This window comes from Pogoniulus pusillus, chromosome Z (assembly GCF_015220805.1).
Source record: "Pogoniulus pusillus isolate bPogPus1 chromosome Z, bPogPus1.pri, whole genome shotgun sequence".
NCBI classification, from domain to species: Eukaryota; Metazoa; Chordata; class Aves; order Piciformes; family Lybiidae; genus Pogoniulus; species Pogoniulus pusillus.
Window position 1 is genome coordinate 92078664 of NC_087309.1, and position 22440 is coordinate 92101103.

Sequence of the window (22440 nt, forward strand, 5' to 3'; positions counted from 1 at the left end):
GTGTCTGCCGTATTGATCATTGTGATTTGTCATTCATTGAGAGACTATGACTAAATTGATTTTTTTTTCCTCTACTATTACTTTTCTCTGTAAAATTAAATTACTTTGTTTAAACATGCTGAAGTACTGAAATATGAATGTAAGTATTGTGGAACATTATGAAATGTGAAGCCTGGGCTGCTGGTACAGATTATTCTTTTGCTGTAAAATCTTTAAATATTGCCTTAAGCCAGTCCTTTGCGCTGATGGCATACAGTGTCAGAAAAGGAAGTATTATTTTTTTAAAGTCTATCATAAAGGTGCATGAGGGGCCCAACAGAATGGAAAGCAAAAATATGTTCTTAAAGAGAAGAAACTATTTGAACCTCTATCAGTGCTTTTCAAATATTTATGAAATAGTTGTGGGTTTTTTCGTCCACATACTTGCTATTAAAAGAGCTGAATATGTGGAAATGGTTTCATATATGTCCTTCCATTTCTATAAAGTGTTAATTGAAGCTGTAGAGGGTTTGTGACAACTGCTAATGTTCTTGAGCTCAACTAAACCATGTCTTCAGATCTCTGGTGTACTAACCAACTTTTCATGTCACCATTACACGATCTTTCCTGACAGTGTCATACCATGTCACTCAATTTGGCTTGGAGAGTCTTTTTTATACCCTTAAGCAGACTCATTAAACATAAGATGGCAATGTATTTTAAAGCAACTTCCAAGGCAGAGAACCAGCATTAGAAATTTATTCAGGTTATAAGAACATTTGTAAAATAGGTATTATAAATGTCTCTGTATAAATAAGTGCAGTTTTTACAGTTCTACATGAAATAAACACAAAATAGCTATTTTACAGCAGCTAGGAGACTAAAAAGCAGCAATACATTTAAAGCTAATTCAGTAAGATGGAAAAGTTTCTAAAATTACAATGTATGGTACAGTATTAGAGAAAATTGTAAATAAAACCAGTAGAACACTACTAACAATGCAAACTCAGGCACATGTGCTTTGCAATATCTAGCAGTACATTCAAGCTGGTGAAGATGTATATAATTATAAAAGAGAACTTTGAACACACTGTGAAATACATATCTTCATCAGTTCTGGTGACTTAATTAATGAACAACTTCTGTTGACGAGAATCGCCCATTTTTCTTGTTTTGCAAATGCATTATTTCTGCAAAAAGTTGAGTTAGGCTTCTGTGACTTGGTGATTTGCGCACCCACCTCTAGGCTGGTATTTTAACCAGCTGCATAAATGGAGGGGGTTTTGGCATTCTCAGGGTTGGTGCTGCTTTGACAGATACTGCATAAACTAGCCACAGTTTTCCTGTATCAGCAAATTGTTGGGCCTGGAAAAGAGACACTGCAGCTTTTTAAGCCTTTAACCCGAAGTACATTTTACGCTTTCTTGTTTTGTATCTTCCCTTTAATGACAGGTTTCAATTCAAATGCTTTAAGCTCCAGAGTATTTTTAGTGGCTTCTTTAGCTACCAAGAAACAGAAAAAAATGAGCCTAAGAAGAAATCCAGCAGTCGATTCTAGTCAGCTTAAGTGAAAAATATATCACGTGGGTATTTTGGATTGCAAGAAGACAAAACTGTAACTGTATTTTTGCTACACTACCCAGTGGATGATTGTGTTTCTTCAGAAACAAATGTGACCAGCTACCTCAAGATTATGGCAGCACCATCCCCCCCCCCCCCCCGTCTTCCTGTTGATAATAAACTTGGCCAAAAAATTGAAACACTACAGATAAATACTTAGCAACACCATAAAAACATTTTTTAAAAATCAACATAACCTCAACAGGCTTGTTTACAAAAGGTTCCATTCACATAAATTAAGAAGTACTGATATTTTGAGGAAAACACCAGGGCATTGCTACCTACAAATGAAATGTTTAAATTGACACTGTTTTACTTGCAATTGATCATGTACTATGCTGGCTTCATAGCTCATGTATCAGTCTTGTAGAATCTGATAAGAAAACAGCAGTTAGAGTAACAACAGATATCATGAACACTAAGTGCTACACTTTCAGCTGCAACCAAGACTTGACAATAGTGCCATATTCTGAAAAAATGTCTACAACTCTTTCAGCTGCCTGGCTTAAGCTAAGAGTAGACAAAAATGATTTAAGGCCTCTAAAAATATTTCCTTAGTACTAGAAGCAGGAGGAATAAATGAGCAACATTATAATTCTAAATACACTAATAAAACAAAAAAAGCAAAAAGGATAAACATTCACTTGAAAACAGCGTGAAGAATACAAAGTAGAGGTGTTAACATGGTAACAGGCTAACAATGCTAATGGACTTGTTTGGCACGCTAAAACGAGATGTTCTATGTACTCAAAGAAGCAAACTGACAGAAACTGATGCAGTAACAGCCTCCTGCATTTTGCTCCCTAGAGAAATCAACCTGATCACCATGCTTTGCCTATGTTCATAACCATAACAGACCATTATTTTATATTCAGTCACTAACATGATAGTACTGCAACAAGAGAATGTTATCGGTAATAAAAACTAATCCAAGAAGCTGTATGAAAACTTTACCACACTCTGTTTGCAGCGCTATATCCATACACTACACATTTATAGTTTTGTGCCTATGTATTCAATATTACGCAGGTACATTCCTCATAAGTAACTCTTTTGGTCAAAATGAGTATAAAAAGCAGACGTTCTACCTGATGCTCACAGGAAGCTCTAATAAGCACTACACAATACACATGAAAAAAATGGTCCAGCTTCTTAAAGAAAACTTTGGCTATAACATACCAAAAAGAAAAATGGTTTCAAACACCGTGCAATAAAAACACCAGGTCTCTAATTTCTTGTCCAGCCTTGCCATAGACTATCTAACATGGTGAAACTCACAGCCATTGGTCTAGCTAACTTGGTGAAACTCAAAGTCACTGGTCCTCTTACATGCTGTATGAAGTACACCATTTTTGTAATTTTCAGAGATGCAACCAGATTTTCCCTGTTTCTTTCCAAACTGACCAGAGTTTTCCTACCTGAACTGCAGTGTGAGTGATAGCACTACAAGCATGGTACAAAACCAAACCAAAACAAAAAAAAATGCCTGTTGCCTCTCCCACTGCAGCTGCCTAGTCAATTTAACCACAGCAACAAGTCTTGAGTGAACACATAGTTGTGGGCAGGGGGAACACAGGGATTGCGAGAAAACATCAAATTATCCCCAAATGAAAAATAATAGGAAATATTTTCCTATGTGACACTGTCACCCATGGGACATACATGAAATGGAAGCAAAAACTGTACAGACAATGTACATAATTATGATTTAGGCACTGCCATTTTACATTATGAATCAGACTCTAAGGTTAACACAATATCCCCATGGCATATCTCTGGGATCCCCAGTCCTTAAGGTTAACATTTATATTATCCCCACAGCACCTCTCTGGGATCACAGAGAATATGCTTAAAGTATGTCAGCAATGACAGATTTTAATGTTTGAGGTTACCTAAAAGCCTTCACAAGACAGAAATTTGTAATGGCACTGAGCATCGCATTTAAAGCGATGTTTCATTGGTGTGTGGTCTAGAGTTCTCCTCTTCCAGTAAAGCTATTCTTTGTTTGAGCATCCTTACTTGTGTTTCATGTCTCTCCACCATGGCCATCATTTGTGATTCTAGTTTCCTCAGCTTATTTTGATGCTTTTTCTTTGCTTTTTCATAAGCAGCTACCAAGTTGCTGTTAGAAATACAAGACAATACAATATCATTCAAATGGGTTTGTCCATAGCAGGTGCTAGAAAAATCTACCTTAAAACCCCAGTCAGGGAGTTCCAAACTTTGGGTACTGATCATCTTCATAACATTTACTAGTGCTTTAGAACACATTAGTTTCAACATTATCTAAACTTAGAGTAATACTGATCTCTCTATCTTCTTCAGGGGCATATATTCACCATTACCAGTAAAACAGTTACTGAAAACATTTTAAAACATGGTGCAAAGAGACAGTGAGCTCTTTGTTGTTGATGATGAATTGACTAAGCACTGTTCATGAGTCAGGTTCCAGAAACTGCTTTTTCAAGGTAGTGGGAGAATTACAGTGCATTATGAGAAAATGGAAAAAGGAATCAATTGTGTATCCATTTGTTGGTATATATTTTACCTGTTTGCCCTTTTAAGGTCATTAACAAATTCTGCAGACTGCTGATGTCTGATTTCACTGCTCTTTGTGAGCCTCTCCAAAGCACTCACTAATTCTTGCACTCTGGCTTTCAGTTTCTTCTCCCTTGATCATGAAAAAAGAAAAAAAGGGGAAAAAATATTTTCAAAACAGAAATAACGCCAGCTTGTAAGTGCTTGGATAGCTGTCCTTTGCTGGGCTGACAGGCTGGAAATACTTCCCTTGGTAGTACAGATTGAATTTTTTATAACATTGACCACTTCAGAATCTAGGATAAGAGATGCAGGATACAAAAAGGAACTCTAGTGGGTCATGGTCTTGTATGTATTAAATCACACTAATCTATACAAATGTAGGAATATTTGGCATGTGCGATGTACATGCCTTGAATGAGACAGCAAAGAAAACTACCAAGGAAATAAAACATCATGGCAATCACATACAAATCTTAATTCAAAATAGCATACTAGGATTACTACTAAAGATGATTTCATAAACAAATTTCTTTTTGTTTTAAAATCACTATATAAGCATAGAATAGTTTGGGTTGGAAGGGACCCTTAAAGGTCATCTAGTTCAAACCCCTTCTGCAATGAGCAAGGACATCTTTAACTAGATAAGGTTGCTCAGAGTACCTCCCACCTGAACTTGGCTATTTTCAGGGATGACACATCTACACTTCTCTGAGCAACCTCTTCCACTGTCTCACTAGCCTTGGAGCAATTCCATTCATTTAAGTTACTGTCTGAAATTGACTTGAATAATTTATACTAGTATGTATTGCAGAAAAGAAGAAGAGTGGAGTACAGAGAGGAAAGGGCAAGCACAAGAAATACAGAAGAGAGAACACAGCCATTTTCTTCTTTGAGGTACTTCTTTTTTAATTTTGATTAAGTCATAGTAGTGAGGTTTAAAATGCTGATATAGTTACCAACACTTACCTACCAATTATTAAACAAAACCTAATTACATGGAACGTGCCAAAAGGCAAAACTACTTTTACATTACAGGTATCACTGTAAGAGAAAGTGAACAAGGCAGAAAGTCTGGGAAGAATTAAGCATTATGGCTTGGAGTTTAAGCTGACATTAAAAAGCAATTCCCAGTGCAGGCAAGCATGTGGCATGAGGCAGATGCTTCCTTCCAAGGAAGTCCCTGATGCAGAGTAGATGGCTGTCATCAGCCTGCTCTCATACAGATGTAAGACTGTCCCATTCTTGTGCAAGAATGGCATCAGGAGCCTTTCTCCATGACCCATCCTCACTGAACAGACAGACCAGGAAGAAAAATACCAGAAATTAAAAAAAAAAAAAAAAAAAAAAAAAAAAAAAAAAGGGAAAAAAAAGGAAGAAAAAAAAATTACATGGTCCTAGGATAAACTGGGACAAACTTGGATTTTGCAGTCTTGAACCTTGGAGTTGAGAACTGTCAATATATAGAGATGTCAACTGTCAATATGTAGAGATGTCTATCTGTGCCTTGCTGCCTAGAACAGCCTTGCATTGATTTGCTTGTCCCTCCTGGTTTTGTAGTGGTGCTGCTGAATAAACAAGATTTCACCTCAATAACAAGATGACCATTGGCTCCCAACAAAGCCGCCACAGGAATGCATATCCTAAAGTTAGTGAAACCTTCCCCAGCAATCCACAGATCACATGGATGCTCACCAGCCTGCAGTTATGAGGCTGGCCTGGCAATGGCAGCGTTTTCTAACAAAAGACAAGGACAGCACATGTGGCACATTTCACTGTGCCTGGCCTCAGCAACAGAAGGGCTTTCAGAAAGCCAGTTGGGGAAATATTCCAAGTTAGCAGTTTATCCCACCACACTGCTGGTTTACTGGCCAAATTAAAAAGGGCCCCTTGTTGATGAAGAATCATTGATATTCTTTATGTGTCCCTTCACTGAAATAACATACTGTCAGTTTGCAGATTATGTGATCTTTAGCAATTGAAAGTTCACTGTCATCCACCCTTTAAGCAGACAGAAAGACTCACCATAGTCTAAGGTCAAAATGTGCATTTTGCAAAGAATAGGGGGGGAGGGGGGATCCAGTTTTTACTTGCATAGAAGAAAAACAAGAAGAGATTAGACCTGGGCAGGGGGTTGGAACTGGATGATTTTTGAAGTCCCTTTCAATCTAAACCATTCCATGATTCTATAGGGCAGACCTGTTATCTAATATGTGTGTGACACTAATGATAGGATGGGATAGAGTAGGGTAAATCTGATGCTTGTTGGGACATCACAGCCAGAGGCTCTGGTGAAGGCTCAGTAGCACTGTGCCCAGCCCTTGTGACCCAGCATGAAGACGAAGTCCAGTGGAATAAATATTCACAGTATTTAGATGGGGAGAGAAACCAGAATCACATGAGGCTGATTTAACATTATGTGCAAGATAAGGTATAGTTGTGGAAACGGTGCACACAGTCCTGTGGAAAAGCTAAGTTAGAACTTAATCTGACCAATTCTGTTAAGGATAATAAAAAGGATTTTTATAAATACATTAATAACAAAAGGAGGCCCAGGGAAAATCTCCATTTCTTATTTGAAGAGGGGAACATAGTAATGGAATACAAGGGAAAGATTGAGGTACTTAACAGCTTCTTTGTCTCAGTCTTAAACAAAAGATTGGATACCTTTAAGGGAACTGGGCTCCTGGGTTCATAGACAGGATGGAGATCAGAATATCTCTCCTGTAATCCATGAGGATGTCATTAATGACCTGCCGTGCCACTCAGATCCTAACAAGTCAATAGGTCCATATTCAACTTAGGGTTCTTAGGGAACTGACACAAGAGCTGGTTAAGCTGCTCTCCATTTATCACTGGTTCTGGCTAACTGGGGAGGTCCCAGATGACTGGACATTGGCCAATGTGATGCCCATCCACAACAAGGGCTGAAAGGAGGAGCTGGAGAACTACATGCCTGTCAGCCCAACCTCAGTGCCTGGAAAGGTCATGAAGCAGCTCATCCTGAGTGCCATGACATGGAATGTACAAGACAACCAGGGGATCAGACCCTGCCAACATGGGTTTAGGAAGCAAAGGCCTTGCCTAACCAATCTGATCTCATTCTATGATGGGGTGACCTGCCTGACAGATGAGGGGAGGGCTGTGGATGTGGTCTACCTAGAGTTCGATAAAGCCTTTGACACGGTTGTTCCGGGACACTCTAAATTCCTTTCTTGTCCCCCCACCACAGGATTGAATGGGGAGGTGAAGGCAGACCGAAAACTGTTTCCCCCCTGCCAGTTGCAGGCTTGAAGGGGGAACAGGAGAAGGCACATTTCCACACATGTGCTGACCTGTGTGGAAGTCTGTACTGGAATCAGGCTGCTGGTTGGCTGGGTTTTTGTGCCCAGTATAAACTGGCAAATGGACACTTTGTCTAGAAAAGCATAAATAGAGCAAGAGAGAAGGTGCAAGGGGGTTCCTATCTTGAAAGAGTTTCCACCTTGACAGAGTTCTTGACAGGACAGGTACCTGACATGACAGAATTCCTGTTTTGGACTGTCCCGGCTTTTTAATGGGTCCTACCTTTTGGACAGCTCTTGGTTTTACACTGGGTGGTTCTCCCCACTTTTGCACCATTCTGTGCAAACTGGCAAGTTTGTCAAGTCCTGGGGTCCATTTGAGAGCTGCCAGTGGCAGCTGAACCCAGCTGCTCTCACACCATATCACAGCCAATTTGCTGGCTGCCATTCCAAACTGGGGAGATCCTAGCAGTTTGGTTCTCTCCTGCTGCTGAGGCAGTGAGTGTTGCTTCCATGAATCCCTGTCTTGTGGAAGCCATGTCTCAAGACATTTATGAGTTTAGCGGCTTTGCCACTCACCCTGGGCTTTTGCTGTGTGGATCCAGACTATTGGGTATTCCTTGCAGCTTCAGAAGGCAGTCAAGCAGCAGAGAAATCCAGCAAGTGATCATTGCCAAATACCTATCTCACCTCTATGAGTAAAGCTGGCTGTTCCCTTAATTCTCTGCTCAGCCTGATTGATAGTGGGGTAAAGCTGTTTATAGTTTAGTGGGGTTAAGTTTATCGCTTAGCCTTTTCCATTTCCTGACTTCCTAAACCTCTAAATTTGTCCATAACATCATTTGAAGAATTCCCAATCAAATTAGAACCTGTAAATAAACCTAAATGAGTTTTGTATGTAGTTTGGGGGTGGGGTTTTCAGGAAAATAAAATAGTTCTATTTTTATAATTCCTTACTCAGCCACATTAATTCCCTGCCTCCACAACAACAGGCTCCCACAGCATCTTCCTGGAAAAGCTGTCAGCCCATGGCTTGGACAGGTGCACTCTTTGCCGGATTAAAAACTGTCTGGATGACCAGGCACAGGGAGTGGTTGCAAATGGTGCCGCATTCAGTTGGTGTCTAGTGACCAGTGATGTCCCCCAGGGATCAGTATCAGGCCCAGTTCTATTCACTATCTTTATCCATGAGCTGGATGAGGTCATTGATTCTACTCTTAGTAAATTTGTGGATGACACCAAGTTGAGGGGGAGTGTCGATCTGCTGGAGGGTAGGAAGACACTTCAAAAAGACCTGGACAGGCTGGGCTGATGGCCTGAGGCCTGTGGTTCTGAGGTTTAACAAAGCCAAGTACAGGGTCCTACACTTTGTCCTCAATAACCCCATGCAGTGCTACAGATGGGGGGATAAGCAGCTGGAGAGTGGCCTGGCAGAGAGGGACCTGGGAGTGCTGGTTGACAGCCGGCTGAGCATGAGCCAGCAGCATGCCCAAGTGGCACAGAAGGCCAATGGCATCTTGGCTCGTATCAGGAATAGTGTGGCCAGCAGCACTAGGGATGAAATTCTGCCCCTGTACTTGGCACTGGTGAGGCCTCACCTTGAGTACTGTGTGCAGTTCTGGACCCCTCACTTCCATGAAAATATTGAGGTGCTGGAGTGGATCCAGAGGAGAATGATGAGACTAATGAAGAGACTAGAGGGAAAATCTTATAAGGAGAGGCTAAGAAAGCTGGGGTTGTTTAGCTTGGAGGAGACTCAGGGGAGACCTTATCACACTCTACTACTACCTGAAGGAAAGTTGTAGTAAGGTGGGTGTTGGGCTCTTCTCCCAGTCAATTTGTGACAAGATGAGAGGGCATGGCCTGAAGCTGCACCAGGGGAGATTTAGATTGGATTTTAGGAAGCACTTCATCACAGAAAGGGTAATTAGACATTGGAATGGACTGCCCAGGGAGGTAGTGGAATTGCCATTCCTGAAAGTGTTTAAGGGAAGACTGGATGTGGCACCTAGTGAGATGTTCTTGTCAACATAGCAGTGTTAGGTCATAGGTTAGACTTGATGATCTCAGAGGTCTATTCCAGCCTCACTAATTCTGTGATTCTGTGATACTGTGAAAGAACCCTGCAGGGCCACAGATTTATTGACACTGAAGTCCTTAACACGCCTGCTGTAACAAAAGCTGCATGGAAAAGAAACATAGTGGAAAGATTTAGATAATCTTGTTATGCATGCTAAAGTTAAGTTGCTGTGGTGACTGTTACTTGATAAAACTATTACATCACCTTTCCTCTGTTTTTGCACTTATGCCTTGCAACAGAGTCATGTTCAGTCCAAACTCTGCTAAACATCAAGAGGTATGTCTTTACATTTGGCCTGTAACATCCTTGTCTTTCTGCTTGCCAATGATACAAAGTCATCAGAATGGTAAGCACCCTGAGCCTCCACAGGCTAGTTAAACAATTTTTAGAGGGTAGTTCCATGACCTTCTAGTGAAACAGGTAACAGTGGCTAGTCCTTAAAATCTGTAGATGCCCCAAATTGACATTAATGCCAGTAAAACATACAAACTGACAAGATCCTTACAATTCTTTTGGCTTTTCTTTATGTCTTGAAGTCAGTGAAAACAGCACTTACTAGTGTCTACTCCCACTTTAAGGGAAAGCAATGGAGGGTTTGATTCCATGTGTTGAAATGTCCCAAGAACTGTCAAGAACTTTCTGCTAACATCCAGCTTATACCTCCCCCGGCACAACTTGAGACTGGGTCCCCATGTTCTGTTGCTGGTTGCCTGACAGAAGAGACCAACCCCCACCTGGCTACAAACTACTTTCAGGTAGTTGTAGACAGCAATGAGGTCACCCCTGAGCCTCCTCTTCTCCAGGCCAAACAACCCCAGCTCCCTCATCCTTTCCTCATAGGGCTTGTGTTCCAGGCTTCTCACCAGCTTCATCACCCTTCTCTGGACACGTTCCAGTATCTGATATCTCTCTTTAATTGAAGAGCCCAGAACTGGACACAGGACTCAAGGTGTGGCCTGACCAGTGCTGAGTACAGGGGAAGAATAACCTCCCTTGTCCTACTGGCCACACTGTTCCTCATACAGGCCAGGATGCCATTGGCTCTCCTGGCCACCTGAGCACACTTCTGGCTCATGTTCAGCTTACTATCTACCAGTACCCCCAGGTCCCTTTCTTCCTGGCTGCTTTCCAGCCACTCTGTCCCCAGCCTGTAGCGCTGCTTGGGATTGTCGTGTCCAAAGTGCAGAACCCTGCACTTGCCTTGTTGAATCTCATCCCATTGGCCTCTGCCCACCCATCCAGCCTGTCAAGGTCCCTCTGAAGGGCTCTCCTACCCTCCAAGAGATCCACACCTGCTCCTAGCTTGGTGTCATCTGCAAACATACTGATGCTGGACTCAATATCAATAAAGATATTGAACAGGACTCATCCCAGCAGTGATCCTTGGGGAGGAAGCTGATTTTGCCTCTTGCGTAGAATTTACCCAACCAACTCCCCATCTTGAGGGAGCACAAGCTATTGCCCCTCTTCCCTGGAGTCAAGAGCAACCACAGCTCTTGCCAAATGTGAAGCAGAAGAGGAATAATGAGGTCTTCCTATATCAAGAGGTAAGAAAGTTTCCCACAGATAGACAAAGGAGCTGGGCTTTGAGGACCTGATTATATTACATCTTGCCATAAACATCAGGGAGCACTGCCTGCCATGAGCAGACCCCTTCAAATTCTGTCTCCTCTGTCAGAGCAGCATCTTTACCTTCAGTTCAGCATTGCTCTGAGCTCCACATACATAGAACCCTAATGCAGCAGCCAGGCAGCCAGCCTAGGGGGAAAGAGGCCAAGGTTTCCTGGTGTAGGTAATCATGAAGGCTAACTCCCAGTCTTGTGGCATTTGGGGAAGGGAGGGAGGAGATGCACCTTCTGTATGGCCTCCAGCTTTCTGTATGGTCCCCACTTTGAAGCTGTGATACACACTTTCCACCACACACTTTCCTTCCAGGCAATTTCCTAATATTCTCCTGTTGTTTTAAGCTTGATGTGTTCCCTCACTCCTCTCTCCACTTCCAGTTCTACCTGAACAGGGTGACACGATTGTTTTTTCTAGGCATTTGACTCCTTCTCACAGGAGATAACAGTTGGACATTTAAAAGGAATGCACTAATTCTCTTTTCATCAGCAGCTTAAACTAACATGTCAAATTGTTATCCAATTCCCAGGCCAGTTTGAATGCATGCCTGCCTCACTGATCTGCGTTGGCCTTCTAAGGAAAACAACTAACATAGAGAAGAAATTTTTAAAGAGGCAACAAAGGAGTCTTAAAAATTGCCATTTTTGAATGCCACATCTTTGGGTCTTACATCCTCAGGCACCAGTGGGCTGGAAAAGACCCATGCTGCCTCCTACTCTTGCAAAACTAGTCTTTTCTGATCACAGAGAATATGCAGAATGCTTTTAAAAAGATTTTTCTTGTGTAAGACACTGTACTGTTTTTAAAAGGATTTTCAGATGCTTAGAACTAATTTAAAAAACAGTCAGAACCATGGGCATGTGTTACATCACCAGCAGTGGGGAGACAGTAAAAGTGTGGTCCAGGAAATAACAGATTTGCAGCAAAAAGGGAGCAGAGACCAGGAAGGATTCAGCAGTGTGCCTGCCACACTTGCTGCTCACACCTCCCACTGAATTTTGCCAGCCCAACCTGGAAGCTCTTCAGACCTAGAGTCATTTGGAAATCCCTGTGATGATTACATTCAAGTGCACAGAAGCTCAATGGTTCAAATTCCCACACAGTGCTATGGAGAACTACCTATTACATGTCAAAAATAGAGAAAAAGATAAAATAAATTTATCTGTGATGCATATAGAAAAAAAGCTACCCACAGTGCTTTTGAGAAATCAGCCCTTTAAATCACCAGTAATCATTTCTCTTCTGGTAAGAAGATTTGTCTATCGGGAATCTTTGGAGGGGGTAGGAGGTTGAGTGTTTCCAGACACAGGCTATGCCTCCTGAATGCTTGGGCAGTCAAGGGAAGACTGGTCAGTGATAAAGAATCACAGAATCAACCATGTTAGAAGAGACCTGCAAGATCACCCAGTCCAACCTATCACCCAGCCCTAGACTATGGCCCTACGTGCCTCCTCCAGTATTTTTTTTAACACTTCCAGGGACAGTGACTCCACTACCTTCCTGGGCAGCTCATTCCAATGGCAGAGAAAATAGAGATGCCTCAAATTTTCAATTACTACAATCCATGCAAGTCTCTGGCTTTCAAATGCTTCACAGCTGTGTATCATCACTTAAAGGATATGATAATGAGAAAACAGAAATAAACTAACATAATTGAGAAAAAACAGCTGATGATGCTAGTACTTTTTAGCTTAGCAGTGGTTAACACATTGCAGTAAACTTAGTCCATATGCTAGGTAAACTTCCTACTGACTTTCAGAGAGACTTCAGTATAAGGACACTAAGCATTCAGCCTAATTTGGCTGGTACACTGATTAGGGAGAAAAATATCCTGTCCACACAGCCTTTGGGAATTGTGCTTGAGTTCCACTGGCAGTAGCAGTCACATTTGGTACAGCTGTATTTCCATTACATAGATAATCTTCACTCCAGAATACAAGTACAGTTTAATGTTATTATTTTTCCTCCCCAATTCTGCCTGACAAACTATACTTGCTAGGCCCCTGTCTGGAAATCCATGACAATCAGTTTAAGGCTTAAAGCAAAGTTTTTTATTCTGTGTTGTCAGCAAACCTCATTTTGTGACTGCAGAATTTAATCACAGAGTTTTGCTTTCTGCATCAAGCAAACTACATAGTCAGCAGTTTCGAGACTGTTAGGCAAATGGTATGAGATACATTGATTCGCAGTGGTAAAGATCATACATTTTCACATAATGCCTTTAAGGCTTAAGTGTTCCTAGGCACACAAGCTGTGCCTATGGAAAAAGCACTTCAGGAATGAAAAGCCATAGCTGTTTAAGAGGACATTCTACCATTAAAGAAAAGAGGGTGAAGAAAACAGAAAAGCAAAACACATTCTCCTGGTAAAAATCTTAGTAGGATTTTGAACAGGCTCTAAATACAATAACAAGATTACATATTAGATATGCATGTGGAAGAAATATTGAAATAACTATCAAAACAGTTAATAAGTTTATCACAAAGTTTATCACACAGCTGGTGCAGCAGAAACTGCTGCACAAACAAATACCTAGTTAATGTATAACTGTATTGAAAGCTTTGGCTTAAAATCTGGATGTTGATAAAAGCAGTTTGTCAAGACATCAATTTTCTCTGCCATTGGAAAGCTAATCACACATCAGCACCATCTGTAATTGAACTGTGGCTCTATTTACATACTCAGGAGATGAAATACAGCATATGAGTCATCAAAATCTCCACAATTCCCTCCACTCCCATGACTCAAATTCAAGTTCAACTCTGTGACCAAGCTTCTTAACCAAAGATCACACTCCAAACCCTGTCTTCAATAAAGGCATTCTACATGCCATCAAGCAAGCTATGCCATATATTCTTGCCTGAATATGGATATTCATGACATTCTGAGGGTTTCTTAGGTATACAGTTAATCTGAGTTTTAGAGAAGCTTAAAGAGAATGGAGCTGAGCACCATGGGAAGACTTACGTCAGCTGAAGAACAACAGTAAAAGAGAGGGAGAATTTAAAAGAACTTTGATCCTTTTCCCTCTCACAGGAAAAACCTGTGATCATTCTTAAAATCACTCAAAAGTAAGAGTGAAGACTCAGAACTAAACTTCACCCAGGACCTATGGCACAGTTGATGTTTCTGGTGAATGAAGATGCTTACCGCCTGAGTGTGTTTGTCAGTTCAGCAGTCAGTTCACTCTCATATGGTCTCAGCTCAGCTAGTGTTAATGGTGGTGCTGTTCCATCACTGCATTCCTGACAAATGAGGAAAGGCCATCTTAATTTCAATTTACTTACCATCTTAATGGAAAAACTCAGCAAACCTTAGTTTACAGCTACATTTAAAATGGAAGTGAAATAAAAATCACAATGTCACAATAACATGGCAGTGTATCAACATACACTTGGACTAACGGATTAACAACCACAGCTCACTGATTTGCAGAACTCTGCTATAGTATGTGTAACTGCAGGTGCCTTATATTGCTTTTAACACCACACCCAAAACAAGCAGGACTGGATCAAATGATTTAGATGATTCTTTTCCAGAAACTAGCAAGACAGATATGGCTAGGGTGTAGCTATGTCTACATATTCTGAGCTTTCTGGAAGACACAGCACTAAAATAACATGACCATAGTTTTTCCAGGTATCACTATCTCTTTGTGCAAATTGTTAATGTGAATGTAGAATTTTATTTATTCTGCATTATAGCAAGAAGGGAAATGTCTTAATTTTCAAATAATTACAAATTGTCTTGGAAAAAGACACTGTCATTACAATGCTGTAAATGTTTCATAGAATTTTTCATTTTTTATATTCGTAGTAAGGGAAGAATGATGTTTTGCTTAGACTCATTTCAACTGTTTCCAGTGAGGACCAACAGGCAAGACACAACATGTTCAACCACAGTAACTTGTACATTTGTCAAGAATGGCTTTGTTGTCCTCCTCCACAAAATGACCTTATTTTAGCCCAGGTTTTACAGTAATTCTGCAAAGTCCTTATAAGTTGAAGCATGCAAAGAACCAGCTAAGCAGTGGAGAAAGGAGAAGAAGAAATACACATAGAAGAAGTAAAAGAATGATTAACATGGTGAAGTTTGCTATTGGGAGAGCTATAATAAATCAGGTTTATACTTATTTTGGAAACTTGTTGGACTCCTGACCTTGCTCAGTTTGTCTTTGCTTCCGCTGCTGGCTGAACTGAGAGACCTCATTCTTTGCTCTTTTTGTTCTTCCATTTCAGATTTCAAGTGCTCAATATGGATGAGGTAGGCCTGCTCCTGGGCCTCTCTAGTACTCAGTTTTAATTCCAATGCCTTCTTCTCTTTCTCTAGCAGGTATAGCTGTGCCTTGAGTTCTGCCATTTCCTCCTGTTGAAGAAACACTATCATCATGATGTAGGGACTATACATCTAAGGGAAGATGAGCTTAAATAAAGTTTTGACCCCTTTACTTTCCACAGAGAACACTATCAGCATCCAGAAGGCTTCTTAGCATAGCATAGCATGTTTGTCAAAAGACCACCCATTGCAATAGAATAAATTTGAAAGACTAGGTGAGCAAACAAAGATCACACATTCCTGCCTTATAACACTCATTTGGTCAAATGAGATAGTCAAGAAGTGCAATGAGGTATGGCACCATTGGATGCCCATTTTTAATTTCCCTTCTCTAGATGGCCAAAATCCCAACTATAGTCAACTGGAGGTTGACAAAATTGCACTCACTTATATTCTTCCATTAATAGGATCCACAGAGGATGCACAATGGTACTTCATTAAAGGAAACTCAACCCTGAGAACAAGCTCTTGTATATTAGTTCTTCTGCCACTCTGATATTCAGGACCTAACACAATCACTGCTATTTAGAGACAGAACTCTCCTTTAACATCTACTCTGACAGTAGCTAGACGTAAGTGTAAGAACAAGGTATGGGTGCAGTGCCTTCTCGTTCAGCACTTGCTCCCAGTCTCCCAGTAAAAGCAGCTAATGGGTATCCTGAACCTCTCTGAATTTAACACTTCAGAAAGGCTTCTTCAACAAAATGCCAATTTAGTTTCTGAACTAAGTATCCACAAAACATTTAGAGAGAACAGACCTAATACGTGATTTAGATTATATGTTAAAAAATTACCATAAAATAAACAAAAGACTGTCAAAACAAACTAAGAATTTATGCATAATTATGTTCTCACTGTTGAGCTCATCATGCCTAGGTCACTTCATGACAGAGTTCATGCAGCCATTTTCTGTATTACAGTTGAGTTCTAGACTTATTCACTAATAAAAATGTCAGAAGGATAGGAGTTTCTTGTCTTATGTCCACTCCAGGAAGAAAATACTATTTATAATTAACACAAAAACAAAAACAAAAACCCAACATATTCTAGTCATGAAAATACCAGAAGCTACCTTACCTTAACCTTCAAAAGTAATCCATTTAAAACAAAGGTTATACAAACAAATCTTGGTAGATATTTAGATCGATTTCTTCTGTAGAGGAGAATCTACATTCCTGCCAAAAATTACTGTCTGAATTAAGTGTAAGCAGAGCACACAGGTGTAGCACAGTTACAACCAGCATGTAGTAATCACAGGTACTCATTGGCTTTTTTAGAATCATACCAACTATACAAAAATAAAATCCATAGCCTAAAAACCCCAGGGCTTGGAAGGTTTGTATGAGCGTTCAATTGATTAATTAATCTACTTGTTCGCAAACTGAAGGTTAAAAGCACAGTTTCATTCAATATGGTTTACAGAAATGTAGTTGTTAGGCAAATATAACATTAGTTTCCTTTGTCACTAGTAAAAATGGAAATAATAAGTAATGATGGAGAAACATTTATGTAGGTGTTGAGCTGGATTTTCTGGTATACTTAAGTGTATGTGTTTACCTTTTTAAATCTCTGTTTTAAACCTATACTCTACTTAGCCTACTTAGCAAAGGCTGGGAAGTAATTTGATCAGAGTACTTCGGCACTTATGTGAACAGATGATGCTCTCAACAGAAAGTTATCTATGTGGGCCAGTCATGACAAGATCAATCCAGGCTGGAAGTTGAAGCTATGCAAATTCAGCCTAGAAATAAGGGACATTTACTTCCTGAAAGAAAAAGTTGAATTTGACCACTGTAACAATGAATCTCTGGAACTGACTTTCTCCATCACTTAGAAGTTTTAACTTAAAGATTGAATGTTTGTACTAGCTCAGAACATATCTGAAGATCAGCAGTCACCTTCCTTATTTATGAGGACAGCAAGCTTAGATCATCACATAGTTTGCATCTTGTGCCAGAAGATATATCATAGACTCCAAAAAAAAACCCTGTCATGTGTTACAGTTTTCCCATGTCAAGACCATGTGACTCTAAAGCAGAGAATCAAAGAGAAAGGGGAAAAGAACTGCCAGCCATTGTCTTACAGATACTCCTAGGGAAGGATCAGAAAGGAATGGAAAGACTGAAGTCAAAAATGAAGACTACAACTGAGGATTCTGGTATGGACACATAAAATCTATGAGGCAGGACTGCTAGAGTAGCATCTCATGAGGGAAAATTTAAGTAGCTCAGGTTTACCTAGAGAGTTAATTAGCCTCTAACTAAACAGCAATTTTTTCCATGAAAATGTTTTCCAAGGATAGTTTCTAAATTTCACTTCAAAGACCTTCTAATATTTATTATATTTTTTTCTTTTCTTTTCCAGTTCCAGGATGCTGGTGAAATATTTTACAGTTTAACCTATCTGCTTCTTCAGAGGGAGCAGGGAGTAAGTGGTCACTCTTCCTGTTGACTGAAGAAGACTTATACAATTCAAGCAAACTCACAAGGTTCAAGCACCAAATGTAGCAGTTATTTCAGGACTAACCAATTTAATATTGAAGAATATTTTGTACTTATAGTCACACAGTAATTGTGAATTTTGGCAAAAGCTTGAATAACAAACACTTCTGATTCAATATAATCAGAAACACCACAGCATCCCTAAATTAAAATTCATGTTGGATGTGGTCAAGTCAGAAGAATAAAACAGCAAGGACTCTTACATGGCATAAACTTCTAAAAGGCATTAGAATCCAGGAAGATCATGGTACATGAAGTGGAATATACCAGCCTTCAGAAGTAAATAAATATCAGAGCAGATAAAAGCGATGCTCTAGTTAATTGTATTTAACTGCATACAACTAAAAGAGAACAAAATGCTATAACAAAGATTGATATCAGGATCCTTAATGTTTTCTATGGTCTGATATCAGAGCACATTACAAGCAATACTACTACCATCTTCACACAAAAGAGGAAAAATAATCAGTGTAGAAAGCTGAGTCTTCTTATCTAGATTAAATCCTTTGAAATGCAGAAAGGCTGTAAACCAAAAAATAATTTACACTCATCAGAAGTAATCTTCTTGCTAACTGGGGCACAACAACATGCAGATCTGAAGACCAATCATGGATATAATTAAGGTAGCACATTCTCTTGGGATCAAAGCATACAGACTGTATCTGTGCCTTTTGTAGTGCTTTCTGCACTGAAGAAGGGGAAGATTTATCAGTTTCTGTAGAAGGAGAACACTTAAGCAACAAATCCATTCCCAGCTTTGGCAAACTTGTATTTTTCACTATATCCCATTCACAAACTTAGGGGTTTCCTGCAGTTGTGAATTCCAGGAAAATACAGAAAATTATAGCAACTAAAAGTATTGTCAGTTTCTTCATACCAGAAAAGACTTAAGGTATGTAAAATACATGTCCATTCCAGTATTCACTACACACAAACCAACCAAGAAGAAGAAAGATTTCTGCAGTGAAAATCTGCATTAAGTCAAACCAGAAGTTATGAATGGAAATCATACAGCAAAATCAAGTCAGATGATTATTTACAAAAGGATCACCAGCGCTGAAAACTCTGCCAGGAACTACGATATGCAACTGCTGGTGCTCCTGCCAGGTCAGGGAATGCAAGGGGGAAAGCAAGGGCACTAATCATGAAATCTAGATCTGCAGTTTGCCTTTACCTGTCAATTTAGAGGGAATATTTGGACAAAAAAGAAAAGAGGTTGTGGTATCTGAAATATACTTCTAATTACCTACAAATATCTTCCAGTACATCTTGTGTGCTTTAATTGTGACAAATATGTTGGTGCCAGCCACAATATATTCTAATTAATGTATTCTAACTTTAAATTTTCTAACTGGCAATCTATTTTTCTGAGCTGCAAATATTGAACACATTATTGTATTTGTCATCATAAAATAGCAGCATCACCAAGAACCTATTTGCCATTACTAAGCTACCAGTTAGCCAGAAGTAGCATATCTGATAAAGATTCTACAGCTGTAGGATTACATGACTATTAAGATTTGCTGTCCCACATGGCACAATCATCTAACATATCCATATCTGCCATTAAGTTGACTAAATTTTGACTTGCTGACATGAAGAAATGAAACTTATTTAAACTGAACCAAAACCAGACAATTTCTAAACACAGACATGCATTAGTAGTGTCTTTAATATGCTTCTGTATCTTAGTTTACCTCTCCCAAAGCCAACACAGTGGCCAGATTTAAAATTATGTAAGCTGGTCATTAAAGGACAGTTTTTCTAAAGCACATCTTTAGAATTGGACACATAAACGATGCCTGAGGAACCAGAGTTTTGTCTGAAAACCTGTTACCTACTACATAACACATTCTGTGCTTGGGCTCTGATCCAAACTACAGACTGTAACATGGTGCCTAGAACAGCTCTGGACTTGTGACCAGCCATTGGAGAGCATCAGGGATGACAGCTTCTGACAGACTGTTCTTTCTCCCATGGCAGTATTAAAAGGAGAATTCATTCTGCTTCAGTTCACAAATATTTAAGATGCACATTTGCAACCCTGTAAGCAAAATAATGAACTGCCTCTTGGGAAGTGCTGTATCATGATTTTTGGTCACTCTCATGCAACTTAGATGCCATTACCTCTTAGAGAGAGCATCTGGTTTGTCAAGAAAAGCATTCCAATTTTAGAACCCCAGGTGAAGTCTTCATCTAATTCCAAATATACGTAACTTGTCACTGTTAAAGCACTGCCCTCTATCCCTCTGCCTACTGGATTTTCAGCCCTGATTATTTGTTCAATAAAGATATCCTTTACTACACAGTGATCATAACAAAGTCCTCCACGTGTGTGATTGATCACATTTTGCAGCACATGAGCACTGTCAGCAGTGCAGTTAAGTCTGCTGGATATAAATAAAATACCTTCATTGCCATAAGTTCTTGCATCAAGACTGCATTTTCCAGGTCTAGCCTCTGGCTGTCTCCACGAGGTTTAATATCATAACTAAGGGGATCAATGTGGATGCTCTCCAGCTCCAGCATTGTCAGTTTTACTGCTGCCCTGTCATTTTTCAACTGCTGGATATAATCCTTCAGCCGCTGCTCATCCTCTTTAGTAAATTCTGTGTCACAGCTGCTTGCAGTCGAGCTGGTAGTACTGGAAAGAGAAAGAATGACATTTAAAAATGTATGAAAAAAAATCTACACTTTAACATCAAACACATCTTACCTAAAAGTTCAGAGAGAGGACACTCATGTGTGGGCTGAATGTTGCAATGTTCACAAGATGCAGAAGAGTGTGACAAATCCAGAAAAGAAATTAATTCTCTAAGCTGCATGAGAAAATTGAACCATGTGACAAAGTCTCTCCAAACCAACAGTAAGCTTCTTCCTGTGCTCAGTCACTGAATTTTCATGTTCTTTGTGAAGAGGCATTTGCTAAGGAAAAATAATCAGTTCAGACCTCATTTGTCTCTGGTCACGGCAAGACCAGTTACCACCTCGGGTAATTTTAGAGGGTGTTTGTAGGAATCAACTTGAGCAGAATTTTACCAGCAGAAGTCAGGCATGTTTCAGTTCATGTTAAAGTGTATTCCTTAGTATACTGACATTCCTTCACGGAAAGAAGGTTTTAAAATCAAGTTAGCACGATTTTTAATAAAAAGTCATAATCAGACTTGGCAGAACTACCTACAAGCACAAAATAAATGTGGGGGACCATTAGTCTGCCTCATGAATATCACAGATATTGCAGAAAGGGAGAACTAATGTCTTAGAACAAGGATGACTCAGTGCTACTTACCCACCTACACACATGCCACCAATGCAGGGGGCTGAGATTGATACAGCCGTTGCAGTCCAGGGCTGAATACAGTTGCAAACACACAAAAAGGAAAAAAAAAAAGTCATGTTGTTTCTATAACCTCAGTCAAAGCTGCTTGCTGTCTTCTGAGGTCCTGTAATCAGCTGCTCGGTGAGGGATAAGTTATCCATTATCTCTGCTTGTCTGGAATGCTAGATGATCTCAGAGGAATAAATCACTTTCTGTATCAAATTGCACTGCTGTTGAACATTTTTTAGGATGAAAAAAGCCCCACCCGCTACATGCTGTGACTCAAGATGATGTTCTGAAATATATTTGCATATGAAAACCAGGAAGCCTTTAAAGACAGGCTTAATTTTTCTCTCTCTGTTGGTTCCACTTCAGCTAAAGCTACATTGATTTTTAGGTGCCTAAAATAATTGCTAATCTTTTCTACAAACTACAAGCATGCAGCATTGGAGGAGATAAGAATTGGCAGTTCTGCAAAGATCTCTCATGAAATATTGCACTACAGATCTTTACTACAGTTCTGTTCATTTTCCACTATTCCTTCCCGTGTCATATTTACAAGTGTAAACTGGTCTTTGCTTTTGTTGTCATTGATTTCCATCTACAATGAAGTCAGACACCTACTACTTACATCATATAGAAACCAGTTTGTTTCAGAATGAAACAAATTTTTGTTCATACTTAGTTCTTCAATAGATAATCTTAAAGATGTTCTCAGAAGTAGATACTGATATAAAAATTACAGGGTTAGACAATGTGAGAAATACTTAATTGTGTACTTAAGTAATGTTATGAATTTTCTTAGCACCCAAAGATAGCAACTGCACATCTTTTCTGTATTAAACAGAAAACATTTGCTGTTGGAGGAAGAACATCTTTTAAAGGCTACAAAGGCTTCAAGTCTTTGGACACAAACAGCTCATCTCAGTTTTCACAAGCAAAGGAAAGAAAAACCTAGCTGTCGTGCTGGGAATGAAACCTGAGCAAAAATGTTAAATCTACTGTTGTGTCAGACTGACCTCACATTCACTGAATATTCACAGATTTTGGCCCTTAAAGACCCATGACTGTGCACATATATTTTAGGGGAGAATAGTCCAAACTGAGGAAGGCAGTCTGAGTTGTTGCCAGTGATACTCAGACTGCTTTTACTTCAGTCCT

At 39.7% G+C, this 22440-nt stretch overlaps 1 protein-coding gene across 7 annotated transcripts in view; it reads right to left on the minus strand.

Annotated features, from left to right (window-relative positions):
- Positions 1-3458: 3458 nt before the first annotated feature.
- Positions 3459-22440, minus strand: part of MCC (MCC regulator of WNT signaling pathway) — a 161848-nt gene continuing 142866 nt past the window's right edge. For all 7 annotated transcript variants that reach the window (XM_064140136.1, XM_064140139.1, XM_064140138.1 and 4 more), the window contains 5 exons: positions 20370-20604; positions 15283-15489; positions 14275-14369; positions 4148-4270; positions 3459-3721 (listed from right to left, as the gene is read on the minus strand). In XM_064140136.1, the coding sequence (XP_063996206.1) occupies positions 3541-3721; positions 4148-4270; positions 14275-14369; positions 15283-15489; positions 20370-20604 (841 nt within the window). In that variant the 3' untranslated portion in view covers positions 3459-3540. The remainder of the gene's footprint in view (positions 3722-4147; positions 4271-14274; positions 14370-15282; positions 15490-20369; positions 20605-22440) is intronic.